General features: G+C 41.0%; 1 protein-coding gene across 2 annotated transcripts in view; it reads right to left on the bottom strand.

Moving 5' to 3' along the window:
* itga8 (integrin subunit alpha 8) overlaps nucleotides 1-16,810 on the bottom strand; it is a 256,311-nt gene that overhangs the window by 176,805 nt on the left and 62,696 nt on the right. For both annotated transcript variants that reach the window (XM_033012781.1, XM_033012773.1), the window contains exons 11-13: nucleotides 14,353-14,405; nucleotides 6,404-6,609; nucleotides 3,616-3,807 (exon numbers count right to left, since the gene is read on the bottom strand). In XM_033012781.1, the coding sequence (XP_032868672.1) occupies nucleotides 3,616-3,807; nucleotides 6,404-6,609; nucleotides 14,353-14,405 (451 nt within the window). The remainder of the gene's footprint in view (nucleotides 1-3,615; nucleotides 3,808-6,403; nucleotides 6,610-14,352; nucleotides 14,406-16,810) is intronic.

Below are 16,810 nucleotides of genomic sequence, written 5' to 3'. Positions count from 1 at the left end.
ACATTTCGTTTGGACCTCAAGGGGTCCAAATGACAATATATTGAATTGTATTGTATTGTATTGTATTGAAACCTATTGTGCTGCTGCTTCAAGTAAGAATTTCAATGTTCCGTTTTGGGACATATGCAATAGGTGTAGGAGTAGGTCATTCGAGCCAGCACCATTCAATGTAATCATTGAACATATGACAATAAAACACAAGACTCTTAAAAGGGGTGGTAAGGTTCATTGTGAAGACATTTTTTGGTCTGTGCATAGAATGTTCATTTGGGATAAAAATCTAGTAATTCAAAGTCATCATTAAATCAATTCCTGCTGTACGTCACAATTTACTGACCAGAGTTTTGTACAGTTCTTCCATGATTTAATTCTGTTAGCCCAGTTTAATTTATCAACTAACCTTTCTGCTTATCAATAAATCTTTGTCAGGTCAATTATGGAAACAATATACACGCTACTAGTTGGTTTATATGAAGGGTTCACCCATTGCAACAGATTCAGTCTGTTGTTTGGAGTGAGAATATTGTCAGGTTTATATTTTTACAGCAAATGCCAAGCACCCGAGATGTCAGTGACCCAGAAATTCTCTTCTCCTTACATGACAGTATCTACACATAACTACTGTAAATTTACAACATTGCAGAAGGACAAATTGTTCCAAAGTTTTAACTGTGTATGCTCCTGAACAAAATCGATTTCAACATCAATCTAACGCGTGTTCAGTTTTGGTCACCCTGGTATAGGAATGATGTCATTAAGCAAGAAAGAGTGCAGAGAAGATTTATGATGATGTTGCTAATACTAGAGGACCTGAGCTATAGGGAGAGGTTGGGTAGGCTAGAACCTTAGTCCTTGGAGCACAGGAGAATGAGGGACGATCTTAGAGGTGTTTAAGATCATGAGGGGAATATATGGATGCACAGCCTTTTACCCAGTGTAGGGGAATCAGGAACTAGAGGACTCAGTGGGGTGGCACAGTGATGCAACAATACAGTTGCTGCCTTACAGCACCAGAGACCCAGCTTCAATTATGACTACTGGTGCTGTCTGGAGTTTGCACATTCTCCCTGTGACTGCATGGGTTTTCTCCAGGTGTTCTAGTTTTCTCCCACATTCCAAAGACATACATGTTTGTAGGTTAATTGGCTTCAGTAAAAATTGTAAATTATCGCTAGTGTAGAGTGGCGTTAGTGTATGTGGTGATCCCTGGTCGGCGCGGACCCGGTGGGCCAAACAGCAAGTTTTCATGCAGTATCTCTAAAGTATTGGAGACACAAGTTTAAGGTGAGAGGGGTAAGATTTTATAGGACCCTGAGGGACAACTTATTCCACACAGAGGGTGGTGCATGTACGAAACGAGCTATGTAGTTGATTCAATAATTCATTGATATTTTATTGTCACATATACCGAGGTACAATGAAATTCTTTGATAGACACAAAATGCTGGAGTAACTCATAGAAAAGCAATAGGTGATATTTGGGGGCAAGTCCCCTGACACGCTGAGTTACTTGCTGAGCATTTTGTGTCTATCTTCGGTATAAGCCAGCATCTGTAGTTCCTTCCCACACAGTGAAATTCTTTGCTTTCCATACAATACAAAATAGAAAATACAATACAAAAAGTACACAAAGAGTCATCATATTTCTGGTGCCAACAAAATTACAAAATTACTCCAAGTCATGAGGCAGGTCCTATAACAACATCTAACATTTGGATATGAAAGGTTCAGTCATATGGGCCAAATGCAGGCATAGGGGACTAGCATTGATGGGCATCCTGGTCGGCATGGGCAAGTCGGGCTGAAGGGCCTGTTTCCGTGCTGTACAGGTCATTGTGAATTAAACCATGAACTCAATTTCCCATTGAGCACCTGATATGTGGTGGCTGTAATAATCACGTACTGTTGTCAAACCTAATGACAGATTCTAATCATATTCTAATCTGAACAGTTTTCACTTCAACTTGTTTCCAAAAGAAATTAAATAACAGGTAACATGCAAGGACATTCGTGCTATTGAGGGAGTGCAGCGTAGGTTCACGAGATTAATCCCCAGGATGATGGGATTGTTATATGATGAATGAATGGAGAAACTCCTGCACCTATTGTCTATGTATCTATGTAACCATGAATATTAAAGCTATGAATGTTAATGTTAGATCAATAGGCATCTCCGGCTTTAAAGCACCGTATAGAGTTTTGTATTAGCTACAAGATTAATAATGCCTGAATTGAGAAAATCAAGCCAAATAATATGGTTCAATGGTATCCATATTAGCAGGGTATCATTCCCTCCAATTAATCTTTTAAAATGTGCTTGGACAAAACATTGGCATCAAAGTAGCTCTTTCAGTACTGTTGTCAGAGAATGTCAAGTACAAAGGATTGGTTAGACTATAGTTGTGGTATTGTGTGCAGTTCTGGTTACCACACTACAGGAAAGTTGTGATTAAGGTTTCAGAAAAGATTTATGAGGATGTTACCAGGATTGGGGAGCTAGAATCATCAGGAACGATTGGACCAGCCGGGTCGATTTTCTCTAGAGCAAAGAAGACTGAGAAGTAACATGATAGATGTAAACAAAATTATTAGGGCCAAAGATAGAGTAGAGTGCCAGTGTCTGTTTTGCATGCTGGGGCTGTATAAAAATAGAGAATGTAGGTTTAAGGTGAGAGGGAAAAAAGAAGAAGAAATCTGAGGGGTAAGTGCTTTGCACAAGGGGGAAGATGCAAGAATAGTAACAACATTTAAGAGACATCTGAGCAAGTACTTGAATGAACAAGGCATAGAGGGACATGGAAATAATTTAGCCAAATGGGATTAATATGGAAAGGCATGATGGTCAGCATAGACACAGTGGGCCAAAGGGCATATTTCTATGCTGTGCAACTCTATACCCTATAAAAGTGATTTTCTTGAGCTGAACAACTGCAATTCAAATCAAATTTGGTCAGTGTTCATGGTTCATAGTTATTTGGACACTCCCAGCACTTTGAAGCAGGTTTCACATACTGGAAAGACAGCATTTGGAAAAACAAGAGATTTTATTTTTATATTACTGTTCACAACTCTACTGGAATGAGGTCATGGGATTTAATTAATTGATTAGTTTGTTCTATTCCTAGAAAAAAAAGACATGCACATCATATGCGTCTGTTCGATTGCTTTGCCCAGTGGCATATAAATAAATTATTGGGAATGTGATGTTGTCAATTTGTTGCAGTTATAATACCTTGGAGTATTGCTGCTAAGTGCGCAAAGGCAGTGTCTCCAATGTCAGACATTCAGCCCTACATAGATAGGGTGCTGACAAAGGGTTTTGGCTGCCAATAAAATCTCTAAAAGCAAATGAGATATTCAAGGCCTTCTTTATGAACACTGGGATTGTGCAGAATGCTCTCTAAATATTTTCAACATTAAGCAAGCAGCACAACAGACATTGATCACCAATTCTTAATAAGATGACTGAACCTATGCCACCTAATAAGTGGTGTAAATCTCCTCTACCAGATATAAGCAGCTATGCAAAATTGCCATCAATATCCCAACACATTAATGGAATATTACTCTCTGATAAACAATACGTTATTAATATTTGAAATATGTGATTCTTACCAGGGTACTCATTATTGTCTATGTCTGACCCTCCTCGTAGAGTAAAACCAAATCCAGAAGGCATTGATTGAGAGGTCCACAAGCCTTCCAGGACCTGTGATGGCTTGGAATTTAACCCGGTACTTTGGCCATTGTAAATCAGAACTTTGCCTCTTCTGTCCTCGCCTCCAAAAGGTGTGCCAATCGCAATATCTATGTTGGTAAGATAAATAAGGTAACAGCATTAATAATGAAATGGAATGCTACAATTATCAGCAAATACAATGAGACTTGACATCCCATGCATAAAGAATGCCCAAAGGCATTCCCCTCAAAGTACGGACATATAGTATTAGCCATCACTAGTCTTAGATAGTCAGAGTAATACAGTATGAAAACAGGCTCTATGGCTCAACTCGTCCATGCCTACCAAGATGTCCCATCTAAGCAAGTCCCATTTGTCCACATTTGGCACACATCCCTCCAAATCTTTACTAAAACATGCACTGTCCAATGCCTTTTAAATGTTGTTATTATACTTGGCGAACACTTCCTCTGGCAGCTTGTTCCATATACCCATCACTCTCTGTGAAAAACGTGCCCCTCAGATTCTTATTAAATCTTTGGCCTCTCAGCTTAAATCTATGCCCTCTAGAACATGATTAACCTACTATGGGGGAAAAAAGACTATCCTTTCAACCTATCCATACCTATTGTGGCTTTATGCACCTCTCTGCACATTCTCCTATGCTCCAAGGGTTAAAGTCCTAGCCGGTCCAACTACTCCCTATAACTCAAACTCTTGCATCCTGGCAACATTTTTCTAAAACTTCTTTACACTTCTTTCAGCTTAATGACGCCTTCCCTAGAGCAGGATGACCCAGAGGGTACACCTATACCAGGTACGGCCTCACCAACATCTTGTACAAACTGCAACAAAACATCCCAACTCCTGTTTTTAATGCCCAGACTGATGAAGATCGGTGCACCAAAAGTCCTTGTGCAATTTTAATGTCAGTTATTAATTACAGTTTCTGTGTGTTATCACAAATCTTTTTCATTTGTATAATTTAATTCATATTTAACACTATTGATAAGTATTGGGATGAATTCTGATATTGTTATATATCAGTTGCAGTATCACCTTATCTAAATGTTTCCTTAGTGCTGAAATCCTCATATCATGCTTCATTCATTTGCACACTCCATCATTTTAATGCTTCCCATTATATCATGACTGTTCACTTCTCAGACCAGGTACGCAAGCTATAAAATTAATGTTTTTTCTTTCTCCACAGAGATTACGGCCTGCTTTTTATTTAACGTGTTCTCTTTTATTTCAGAGTTCCTTTATTTCTGTTTCGTACGAATCCTGCATCTGCTTGCTTCTCTGCTCTTCCCTCATTCATTTTAACATTATTAACATATATTAAAATTATATGTCAAGGACTTTTCATCAAATGTAAGAAAGGTTAGAAGATAAGCATGATTTAAATTGCATAGAAAGAGGTGGAGTGGATAAAGGAAATGTTGGTGAGAGCTTGGTAATTGCAGTTTAACTCTCTCTGGAAGAAATATAAATGGATGATATGAATGAGGACAGAGCAGAGAGGAAAAAGAGATGCTGGATTTGTAAGAAGCCGAAATAAGGGAAATCTGAAATAAAAGAGAACATAGTGAGGCATATGGATATTTTGGGAATGGAGGGATATGGAACATGTGCAGACAGATGAGATTAGTTTATCTTGGCATCATGTTCAACAATGACATGGGCTGAAGGGCCAGCTCCTGTGCTATACTTTTCAATGTTCTTTGTTCTCCAGGAATCTCACAAACTGTGTTTTTTTTTTTCCAATGCAAAAAGTCTGGTTATACTATACTGTTGCCTCAAAACAGTCTAATGTCACCTCCTAGTGATTTAAACTCATGGAGCTAAAAAGTAATACCTCACAGAAACAATCCTCAGCTCACCACACACTGACCTTCATGCTCATGTACACTAATCCCATATGCCCACATTAGATCCTTCCTGTTTCCCTTCAATTTTTAATTTACACGCTATAGTGATAATTAGTTGTGTGCATAGCAGACTTTGTGTGATTCCTATTCCACAATAACCATATAATAACCATATAACAATTACAGCACGGAAACAGGCCATCTCGACCCTTCTAGTCCGTGCCGAACACGTATTCTCCCCTAGTCCCATATACCTGCGCTCAGACCATAACCCTCCATTCCTTTCCCGTCCATATAACTATCCAATTTATTTTTAAATGATAAAAACGAACCTGCCTCCACCACCTTCACTGGAAGCTCATTCCACACAGCCACCACTCTCTGAGTAAAGAAGTTCCCCCTCATGTTACCCCTAAACTTCTGTCCCTTAATTCTCAAGTCATGTCCCCTTGTTTGAATCTTCCCTACTCTCAGTGGGAAAAGCTTATCCACGTCAACTCTGTCTATCCCTCTCATCATTTTAAAGACCTCTATCAAGTCCCCCCTTAACCTTCTGTGCAGAAATAACAATATTGTATATTTATTCATTTAACAGATAATATATTTCCCTTAATGAAGATATACAGATCTTAGCACACATAATATAATCTACATCAGGTGTTTGGAAAGAACAAAGAGCTGGAAATTCTTTCACAGCAGGAAAGGCAAGTGCCTAATGCACGTTCTGTACTAGGGCCAAAGATGATTATTCTATTGCATATGAGGTCAAGCCATTTAATGTTTGCCAGAGACATATTTATTATGCTGGAGATTAGTTATCTTCACGTGTATTACGACTACAGAAACACACCGTTATACCCGTCTTGATTCACATCCCCCAAAGGCGCTATGGCACTGCCAAATCTTCCGAATACTTCAGTTCCCAACAGTTTCTGAGGATCCTTGAAGAGGAAGTCTTCCTCCTGCAGGTACAAGTAAACCTGCCCAACTTCCTTCAGTTTCCCATCGGACTCCTGGTCCATGAAAAGTGGAGCACCAACAAGCACATCGTCCCGTCTGTGAAGCACACAAAGGCATGGAAAGGTCTGGGATAGAATTCTCTGTGCATTTCAGTCGCAAAACTTTGACGTACAAAAGAACTGCTATTACATTATGGCCACAGAAAGAAGGCGTTTCAATATACACGGTGTATCTGAGTAGAATGAAAACAGCTCCTTCAACATTCCAAAGACATTCAAGTTTGTAGGTTAATTGGCTTCTGTAAATTGTCCCTAATGTTTAGGACAGAACGGGCGTATGGGTGGTCATTGGTCAGCGTGCACTCAGTGGGCTGTTTCCATGCTGTATCTCCAAACTAAACTAAACTGAAGCTATTTAGCCATACATTGGGTATGGCACTCAAGATACAGTCCTCGGAATCAGGACGGAAGAAGAAGCATTATAATATATTTAGAGAGGCAACACTGCATCCAGGATAGACACAAAGTGCTGGAGTAACTCAGCGGGTCAGGCAGTATCTCTGGAGAACTCCGGAGCACTGTATCCAGGAACCAGCTGGGAACCTGGCACACCCCCTGTCCTCCTCACTGTTACTGTTGTAGGCCCATGAACCCGATAGGAATTCAGCATAGAATCTTCCGCAGTTCATTGTGAATAGGCAGCCTGTGTTGACTGGTGTTGCCAGAGTGGGCCCGGTGGGTTTGCAATCAGTGCTGAGACGCGAGGCTCAGTTCCTCAACCTGGCAGCCAATGCTGGGGACTGGCAGCTCCTGCTCCACCTGTCGACACACCCCCCAGACCCGCCGCGCTCTCTCTCGTCACCTCCTGTTGTAAATGATGGAAAGCTACTGTCTCACCATCTCTTTCGTTGCTGCATTAAATCTCCCAACCCCAGAGATATTCCCCCTCTAAACAAGCACAGCTTGCAGAAGGAGGCAGTGGCTTCTATCACATCCCACTGGAGGGGTGAGAGGTATTGGAGGAGCTGGGTGGTCCGTTAACCCATGCAGCAGCCCTTGCACTGTATGTACCCACACTGGATGCAGCCCTGAACCCCATATCCCTGCAGTGTATGGCTGCACCCATTGCCCCAGCCCAACCAGCACCAGCCCCGACAGGCAGCCTCTCTGCCGCAGGAAAGACTGATTCATTCATTGCATGGAAACCCGCCTAGACTGCTATTTTTCACCCCAAGTCAACTTTTTTTTTTTTGCTTGCCAATGTCCAAAATAACTTTTGAATGTTTTTTCTAGTTTCGGCTCAAAATTGTATTATACCCAATTTGGCACATGTAATGCAAACAATGCTCCCTAATTTATTCACCGAATTGTGTTATAAAACATGCATTGTAGCAGCACTATCTTGCAGTTCCTTAGCTCCTCCCAAACAGATTATACTTTGTGATTTTCCAAGTTGAGGTCCTTGTTCTGTCCTTGCTACACCTCATTCTTTAATAATGACTAATTACAAAGGAAATTGTTCATTTGAAAGGTTTTGGCTCACCCTCTGTGATATTTCTCTGAGGAAATAGTTATAAATACATCAAAGCACCTCATACATGGCACACTGCGGAAGTATAAACCATGTAGTTTGACTATAGTTTGTTTCGTTCACATTTAAATTCTTAATTCAAAACCGTGTGTCAATTTAAAGTCAAAGAATGTGAATCTGTCCTGTTTCCTTGCCTAACATAGCTAACTATAACTAAAAAGACAATACGGGGAGAAAATATGAGGTACGAAGGTAAGCTAGCCAACAATATAAAGGAGGATAGTAAAAGCCTCTTTACGTATGTGAAAAAATAGTTAAGACCAAAGTTGGACCCTTGAAGACCGAAAAAGGTGAATTTATTATGGGGAACAAGATAATGGCATAGAAACATAGAAAATAGGTGCAGGAGTAGGCCATTCGGCCCTTTGAGCCTGCACTGCCATTCAATATGATCATGACTGATCATCCAACTCAGTATCCTGTACCTGCCTTCTCTCCATACCCCCTGATCCCTTTAGCCACAAGGGCCACATCTAACTTCCTCTTAAATATAGCCAATTAACTGACCTCAACTACCTTCTGTGGCAGAGAGTTCCAGAGATTCACCACTCTGTGTGAAAAATGTTTTCCTCATGTCGGTCCTAAAGGATTTAATTGGCTACACTGCACGAAGGATGTGGTTGTGCTGGAAAAAATATAAATATAGAATATAAAGAAGATTTAGTTGGGTGTTGCCTGGATTAGTGAAGGACTTCAATTATGGGGAGATATTGGATAAGATGGGCTCGATTGCCCTGGAGCGAAGGGGCAGAGAGGTGACTTGAAACAGCTACATTAAATTACATGAGGCCTAGATAAGACAGATAGTCAAAATCTTTTTCCCATGTGAGAAGTATTAAAAGCAAGAGGTGAGGGAGAGAAATTTTAAAGGGGATTTGAGGGGAATGTTTTTTTTAAACTTTGAGAGTTGCTGATATGTGGAACACAGTGACAGAGCTGGTGGTGGAATCAGGTATTGAAATATCAGGTATAAGCCTGTTCTTATAAACAATAGACAATAGACAACAGGTGCAGGAGTAGGCCATTCGGCGCTTCGAGCCAGCACCACCATTCAATGTGACCATGGCTGATCATCCCCAATCAGTACCCCGTTCCTGCCTTCTCCCCCTATCCCTTGACTCCGCTATCTTTAAGAGCCCTATCTAGCTCTCTCTTGAATGCATCCAGGGAACCGGCATCCACCACCCTATGAGGCAGAGAATTCCACAGACTCACAACTCTCTGTGAGAATAATGGTTCTTGGCAGACCATTTAGCAATCCCTCTGGTCAATGCTGAATATAATTTCCTTGATGAAACATCTTAACATATAAATAACTTTAACATAACTTTGATATTGCTTTTTCTGATATTTCATATTAGTCATAGTCATAGAGTGATACAGCTTGGAAACAGGCCCTTCGGCCCAACTTGCCCACACTGGCCAACATGTCCCAGATATACTAGTCCCACCTGCCCACATTTGGTCCATATCCCTCCAAACCTGTCCTCATCCATGTACCTGTCTACTTATTTCTCAAATGTTGGGATAGTCCCTGCCTCAACTACCTCCTCTGGCAGCTTGCTCCATACACCCACCACCCTTTGTGTGAAAAGGTTCGCACTCAGATTCTAATCAAATCTTTTGTCCTTCACCTTAAACCTATGTCCTCTGGTACTCGATTCACCTACTCTGGGCAAGATTTACCCGTCTACCCGATTTATTCCTCTCATGAATGGCTCAAGAGACCATTTCACTTCCCCTGGTTCTGCCAGCTGTTTCCTGGAGCACCCACTGCTTATCCTTTTGGATCATTCTGTTTCCATGGTCAGTGAGCAGATAAATACTGAGCAGATGGTGAGAAGGAGAGTGGGAAACATACATGCGAGGGCTAAGGGTTGTTCAGAGGGTGGGCTTTTTGCTGACTAAATCCCCAAAGGCTGCAAGATCACAAAAGGAAGGAGGGGGTGGCTAAGGTTTATTGTGTGGTGGGGGCAAGGGTGAAAGGATAGAGCAGTTAAATGATGAGGAAGTTAGGAGTACATAATGAAGTCAGAAAATCACCACATTATAATAGATAAGATAGATTTCAAACATTGAAGATGAAATGTTTGCTGAAGGTAACTGATATTCAAACAGTATGAAACAAATAATTAAATGTCCATTTTCCTTCAGAACATTTCTCACATATATGTAGAACCATAACACTAAATCCAAAATTCTCGGTCTATTTTTATCCTCCATCTTTATAGGAAACATCTGCATCAACAGATGTATCCCTTCTCCAAAGAACAAGGAAAAGCACAATTTGGTATTACTTGGGGATTAACAACAATTTCTTTCATTTATAACATTGAAATGTCTCTTGGGTCCACCACACGGGAAATCCTGGAACTATATGTGAAACGCTTTCCATTGGTCTGAATAATAATCTAATCTCATGCTTACCAGATAAACCTATTTCTGCAACTCGCTAAGCGGTGTTGGGTAAAAGGGGAGTTCTGGGAAATGCTATCTTAATAGAATTCTTGACATATTCTCCTTTATTAAAATTATTGAAACTTCTGACACTCCTGTTTATTATCCAGCTGGATATGTGACGCCCACTCGATGTTCTCACACGGAAAAACAGGATGATTTAGGATGTTTTGTTAAGGCGCCAGAGAGGAAGAAGCACTTGACAACTCTCAGCCTTTTACCTTGCGAAATTGTCCCTGACAGCATGCATCTATCAAGACAGCCTAGCAGTGTGAACAAGTCAAAGACATCAAAGAGGCCCAAACTTTATTATTTTTTTTAAAACACAGGCATACAATGATACATGCTCTTAAATTATTTGTGCATATAGTTGAATCAATAACACGTGAAATAGAGTCAAGGCTTTCATGGGAGGATGAAGGGATTACTCAAAAAAAGTTCCATTTAAAATCTCTCAACGAGTGCTCAAAACTTTACCAGAAGCAACAATCAAAGTGGAAACTAATCAGTTAACAGAACGCTGGATAATTATTTAGAAAGGAAATGAATCAAGAGAACAGTGGAGGAAGAGACTGACTTTGGTGCCTTCACACACAGTGGGAAACTTTGATTCTGCTGTGTGGGGATGTTTTATGTCAAACCCTATAGTGTGTTGTGTCCCTTATTTTTATTGTATGGCTGTATGGGAATTTCATTTCACTGTGCCATCTGGCACATGTGTTGAATAAATCTATCTGGTATCTTGTATCTTGTAGGGTGAAAAGTCAGCATAAATTCTCCTGGAGGTCTTGGTCATTATTCTGGTAAACATTCTCTGCACTCTTTCCAAAGCATCTCATCCTTTCTGTATTGGGGTGACCAGAACACAATACTCCAAATGCAGCCTAGCCAAAGCTGCAACATGGCTTCCTGAGTCTTATATTCAATTCCTCGACCAATGAAAGCAAGCATATCATATTTATCTAGGAACATGTTTCAAATTGGTACACTCTGGTTTAATGAATGAATGATAAGTTTATTGGCTAAGTATTCACATACAAGGAATTTGCCTTGGTGCTACACCCGCAGGTGACAACATGACATACAGTGACAGTGAGGAATGACACATAAAACATTAAACATTAATAATAAAACATTATTGATTAAACATGTGAATTAAATAAAATACCAGAGCAAAAGGAGGCTACAGATTCTTGGTTATTGAGTAGAGCTACTACACGTGGAAAAAAGCTGTTTTTATGTCTGGCTGTGGCAGCTTTGACTGCCTTCCAGAGGGAAGTGATTCAAATAGTTTGTGGCCAGGGTGAGAGGGGTCAGAGATGATCTTACCCGCTCGCTTCCTGGCCCTTGCAGTGTACAGTTCATCAATGGAGGGAAGGTTGCAGCCAACAACCTTATCAGCTGATTGGACGATTCACTGCAATCTCCGGATGTCGTGCTTGGTGGCTGAGCCAAACCAGACCATGATGGAGAAGGTGAGAACAGACTATTCGATGGCCATATAGAATTGGACCATATAGAATTGGCACGAAACGTTGCCTATTTCCTTCAGTCCATAGATGCTGCTGCTCCCGCTGAGTTTCTTCAGCATTTGTGTGTACCTTAGAATTGGACCATCATTGGCTGTGGCAGATTGTGCTTCCTCATCTGCTGCAGGAAGTACATCCTCTGTTGTGCCTTTTTGACTGTGGAGTCGATGGTGGCCCCCCATTTAAGGTCCTTGGAGTTGATGGTTCGCAGGAACTTAAAATACTCCACGGATGCGACTGTGGTTGATGATGTTGAGTGGGGTGAGGGGAGGGGGAGCTAAAGTCTACTATCAATTCCACTGTCTTAAGAGCATTGAACACCAGGTTATTGCAATGCCACCAGGACGCCAGCTGTGTCATTTCCTGTCTGTGGACATATTCCTCCCCGTCCTGGATCAGTCCAATCAGGCTATTAAGCCTCTTTCTAATCATTCTGAAGCTTTTACTGGGGTTTTGTAGAATTTCTCGGCCACAGGTTTAGATGTTAGTAGGGATTTGGGGTAGTGGTATTGTATTTAATTTTCTTGATGAAAATCGGCGATTATAGTTTCAGATCAGCAAAGACTGCCACAATATATGCCACATTGTTATGATCATAGAGCTCTAGAGTCATGCAGCATAGAAACAGGCTCTTCAACTTACTCTGTCCATGTTGACCATCAAGTCTATAGCCTGCCATGGTTAGGTGACTCAAGTGCTGTTATATGTTGTGAGAGTACCTGCCTCAAACATCATCTCAGGCAAAAGAGTTCCAGTCAGGCAATATGATCCAGGTTATTACAGGTTAATGTACCTTCTCCTTATTTGTGCTGTGATGAAACAGGGATGATGTACGGCGCATGACAACGGAAGTGCTCCATATTAGAATTCCTCCAGCCATCTCCTTCCACAGATCACACTTCACCACAAGGAAATGAATGTAATTGAAGGGCGCAGCATGGAAACAGGGCCTGCGACCCACTGAGTCCACACACACACACCATTGACCATCCATTCACATTAGTTCTATTTTATCCCACCCTCTCATCTACTCCCTAGATACTCAGGGCAATTTCCAGAGGCCAATTAACCAACAAACCCATTCTCAACAAACCATTTTCTACTTACCAAAATTGTGGACAATGAGCTTCACTTTGTCCAGCATGAATTCGGAGTTTAACTGACCTAATTTATCTTCATAAGTTTCAATTTTCTCAAAAATTTACAGCCATTGAACTGACAGCACATTTTGATTTCTAGTGTATTTGCAAAATGAAATGGGAAATAATAATGGAATTATGAGCAACTTGGGGACACCAAGATAATTTATTACATAGATAAGAAGATATATAGAGGGATAAGAAGATTTAACCAGGCAATCTGAACAGATGAAATAGGTCTCTTTTTCATTAGAAAAGATTAGAGAACATGTACCTAAAGTGATCAGATTATGAAGAATTTTGATAAAGTAAATAATATTAAACCTTGTTAATTTGTTTTGTAATGGGCTAACTAGAAATTGTAAATTTAAGATTGCAACAAACGATAGTAGTGCAAATTCAGCAGACTTTATGCCGAGTCTCATTGGGACGTGTACAATGTCATAGAGTCATACAGTGTGGAAACAGGCCCTTCAGCCCAACTTGCCCACACTGGCCAACATGTCCCAGCTATACTAGTCCCACCTGTCTGCATTTGGTCCATATACCTCTAAACCTGTCCTAGCCATGTACCTGTCTAACTGTTTCTTAAACATTGGGATAGTCCCTACCTCAACAACCTCCTCTGGCAGCTTGTTCCATACACCCACCACCCTATGTGTGAAAAGGTTACCCCTCAGATTCCTTTAAATATTTTCCCCTTCACCTTAAACCTATGTCCTCTGGTCCTTGATTCATCCACTCTGGCCAAGAGACTCTGTGCATCTAATGGAATCCATAGTCAGCTTTTAATAGTGAATCAAAAAGATACTGGAAAGGAAATATTCTACAATGGTGAAGAAAGGACCCATGAATGGAGCTGATGAATAACTATTTCAGGGAATGAAAATTAAAAATCTATCATTTCTGGAAATCTGAAACAAAAGCAGATAATGCTGGAAACACTCACCAGGTTTATGGTTCTGATCCACAGACGCTATCTGACTAGAAGTGCATTTCTAGCATTTTCTGTAAATGTTTCAGGGAGCTGGAACAGGTATTATGGGTTGAATATGACCCTTATTTGCTTTGAGAATTCAACATTCATATTTCCTGCACAGTATTTATGAACTTGCCAGACTCACCCATCACTGTTTATATCTGAGACAGCCACAGTGTATCCAAAGTAAGAAGCCATCTGTGAATTAATTTAAGAAATAAATCAGTGGGGGGGAGGGGATAGTTGCATCAAAGATACATTTTTATTAGATGACAATTGCAGCATCAGACAGACATTAAAAAAAAAAAATCACAGCAAGGACATATTAATTGATAATTCTAATTGCCCATGAGAAGGTTTGGTGAACCCTTTTCACTTCATGATGGGAAGAAACTCTCCCAGTGCCCAAGCGAAATACGAGCAACTGAAGCCAAAAAGTGGATTTCTTCCATTGTTGTTGTACAAAAGAGTTACTATGGTTTGTCTTAATGTCAGATGTTAAGCCACCAAAGCTAAATTGCCAAACTGCAACATCCTGCTTTGAGTTCTTGTGTCCAGAGCAGCCTGCAATACACCACGTTGATGGTAGTCACATCAGGCATCAGAAACTCCCATCAGAAACTCCAGGGTTTGGACTCCTGCAGAGAAATGGCATTGTATTTCCACGCCGAGTATATTTGATGACTTGGTGGAGTACTTGCAAGTGGTAGTATCCCATACACCTGTTGCCCTTGTTCTTTTAGAAGGTAGAAGTCATAGGTTTGGGAGATGCTGCTGAGGGAGCCTAGGCAGGTTATACACTGCACACATTGCAGATACAGTATACCCGATGGTGGTGAGAATAAATAATCCAGGCAGTTTTTTTCCTAATGCTTTGAGTATCTTGAGAGTTGTTGAGGCTGCACTCATTCAGTCAAGTTGAGAATATTGCATCATATCCCTGACTTGTGTGTTACAGATAGATGGCAGAATGTCAGGAACCAACTTATTTGCCGCGGGGTATATTCCACAGTACTGTGGAAATCAGTCTCACATATAACATCTCGTTGCTTATGACACAAAACATAATACATTGACTATATGTGATAGCTTCTATAGCATCTGATGTGATCTCATTTTGAAAACATTGCAGAACAAGTAAAGTATACATTTATGCATCTGGTATGTAAAATACCTTTTAAGATGAATTTTCTGGATCTGAGAAATGTTAGCCTCAGCAGGAATGCCTACTGTAGATCTGAAGAAATGAATATTGAATAACACAGAGTAGCTAGACACATAAAGCTTGAGTAACTCGGCGGGCCAGGCAGCATCTCTGGGGAAAAGGGATAAGTGACGTTTCTGGTCTGCGTCACTTCTGGACCTTCCCATACCTCTAGTTTCCCCCCTCCCTGACTCTCAGTCCGACGAAGGGTCTTGACAATACTTCACCCATTCCTTTTCTCCTGCTGCCTGACCTGTTGACTTAATCCAGCATTTTGTGTTGATCTTCAGTATAAACCAGCATCTGCAGTTCCTTCTTACACATCAGAGTAGCTCTTGCTTATCTCAGTGTGACAGAGTATCTTTCGGCTTAGAACTGGATTGGGAACAAAACAATTGGGCTGATATATTATGAGCAAATTCTGAGTAAATTGTGCCTTAATGTGACGTTGGGCAACTTTTGAAATGTTTGCTGTGGATGTTCCACATTCGTGAGGAAATTGGACCAGGCACTTCCTGTTGCGATTCACCCAAATACCAATGTTATTTCCTCAACATGTTTCACGCACATGATGGTGCATGTGTATGTTGATTAATGAGATACGGACAGAAAATGGATCAAAAGGCACTGACATGACTTTGTAATCAACTTGCAGAGTACATTACAATGAAAGCAGGATATCAGTTTCATTTTACCAACTGACCAACTGACTGAAATAGACAGATATCTGCAGTTCACAGATGTCTCCGTCTGTGACCTTTTGTCTACCGTTGGAGATCTATGGAGTGTGAATGGCCCGCTGCATGCTGAGGGATGATCTTCCCTGGGATACCCACATACCATTAAGGGCCTGTCCCACTGGGCGTCATTTGCGCGTAATTTACGCGACATCATTTATGCGTCACGATGCACGCGTCATGCCGCTCACGTGGTGCGCATTACGCGCGCATGGTGGGTGGTGACGTAGGCAGTGACGCACGGTCGCGCGCGGCGCCCCAGGATTTTGGGATGTACAAAATCTTCGCGTGCCATCTGCATGAAGCGCGAATGACGCACAAATGTGACAGGCCCTTTACTCTATTCTTCCCTTCTGCACCACTGAACCTCTCAGTCTATGTTCTAAGAAGATCATTTCCCACGCGTGAAATGCACAAATCAATTTTGAACATTTCTTAAAGAGAATGAACCAGGATAAGTGACTACCATCAACATGTTGTATTGCAGCTTGCAGCTTGCAGCTTGCAGCTTGCTCTGGACACAAGACGCTTAAAACACAATGTTGCAGTTTGGCAATTTATCTTTGGTGGCTTTGGTGACATTGAGACAACCCATAGTGTCCCTTTTTTACAGCAACAATGAAGGAAATCCACGTTTTGGCTTCAGTTCCTGCAGCCAAATG

Source organism: Amblyraja radiata, chromosome 2 (assembly GCF_010909765.2).
Source record: "Amblyraja radiata isolate CabotCenter1 chromosome 2, sAmbRad1.1.pri, whole genome shotgun sequence".
Lineage (NCBI taxonomy): Eukaryota > Metazoa > Chordata > Chondrichthyes > Rajiformes > Rajidae > Amblyraja > Amblyraja radiata.
The sequence above is the reverse complement of the archived record's forward strand: the minus strand, read 5'-3'. Positions and strand labels throughout refer to the sequence as shown.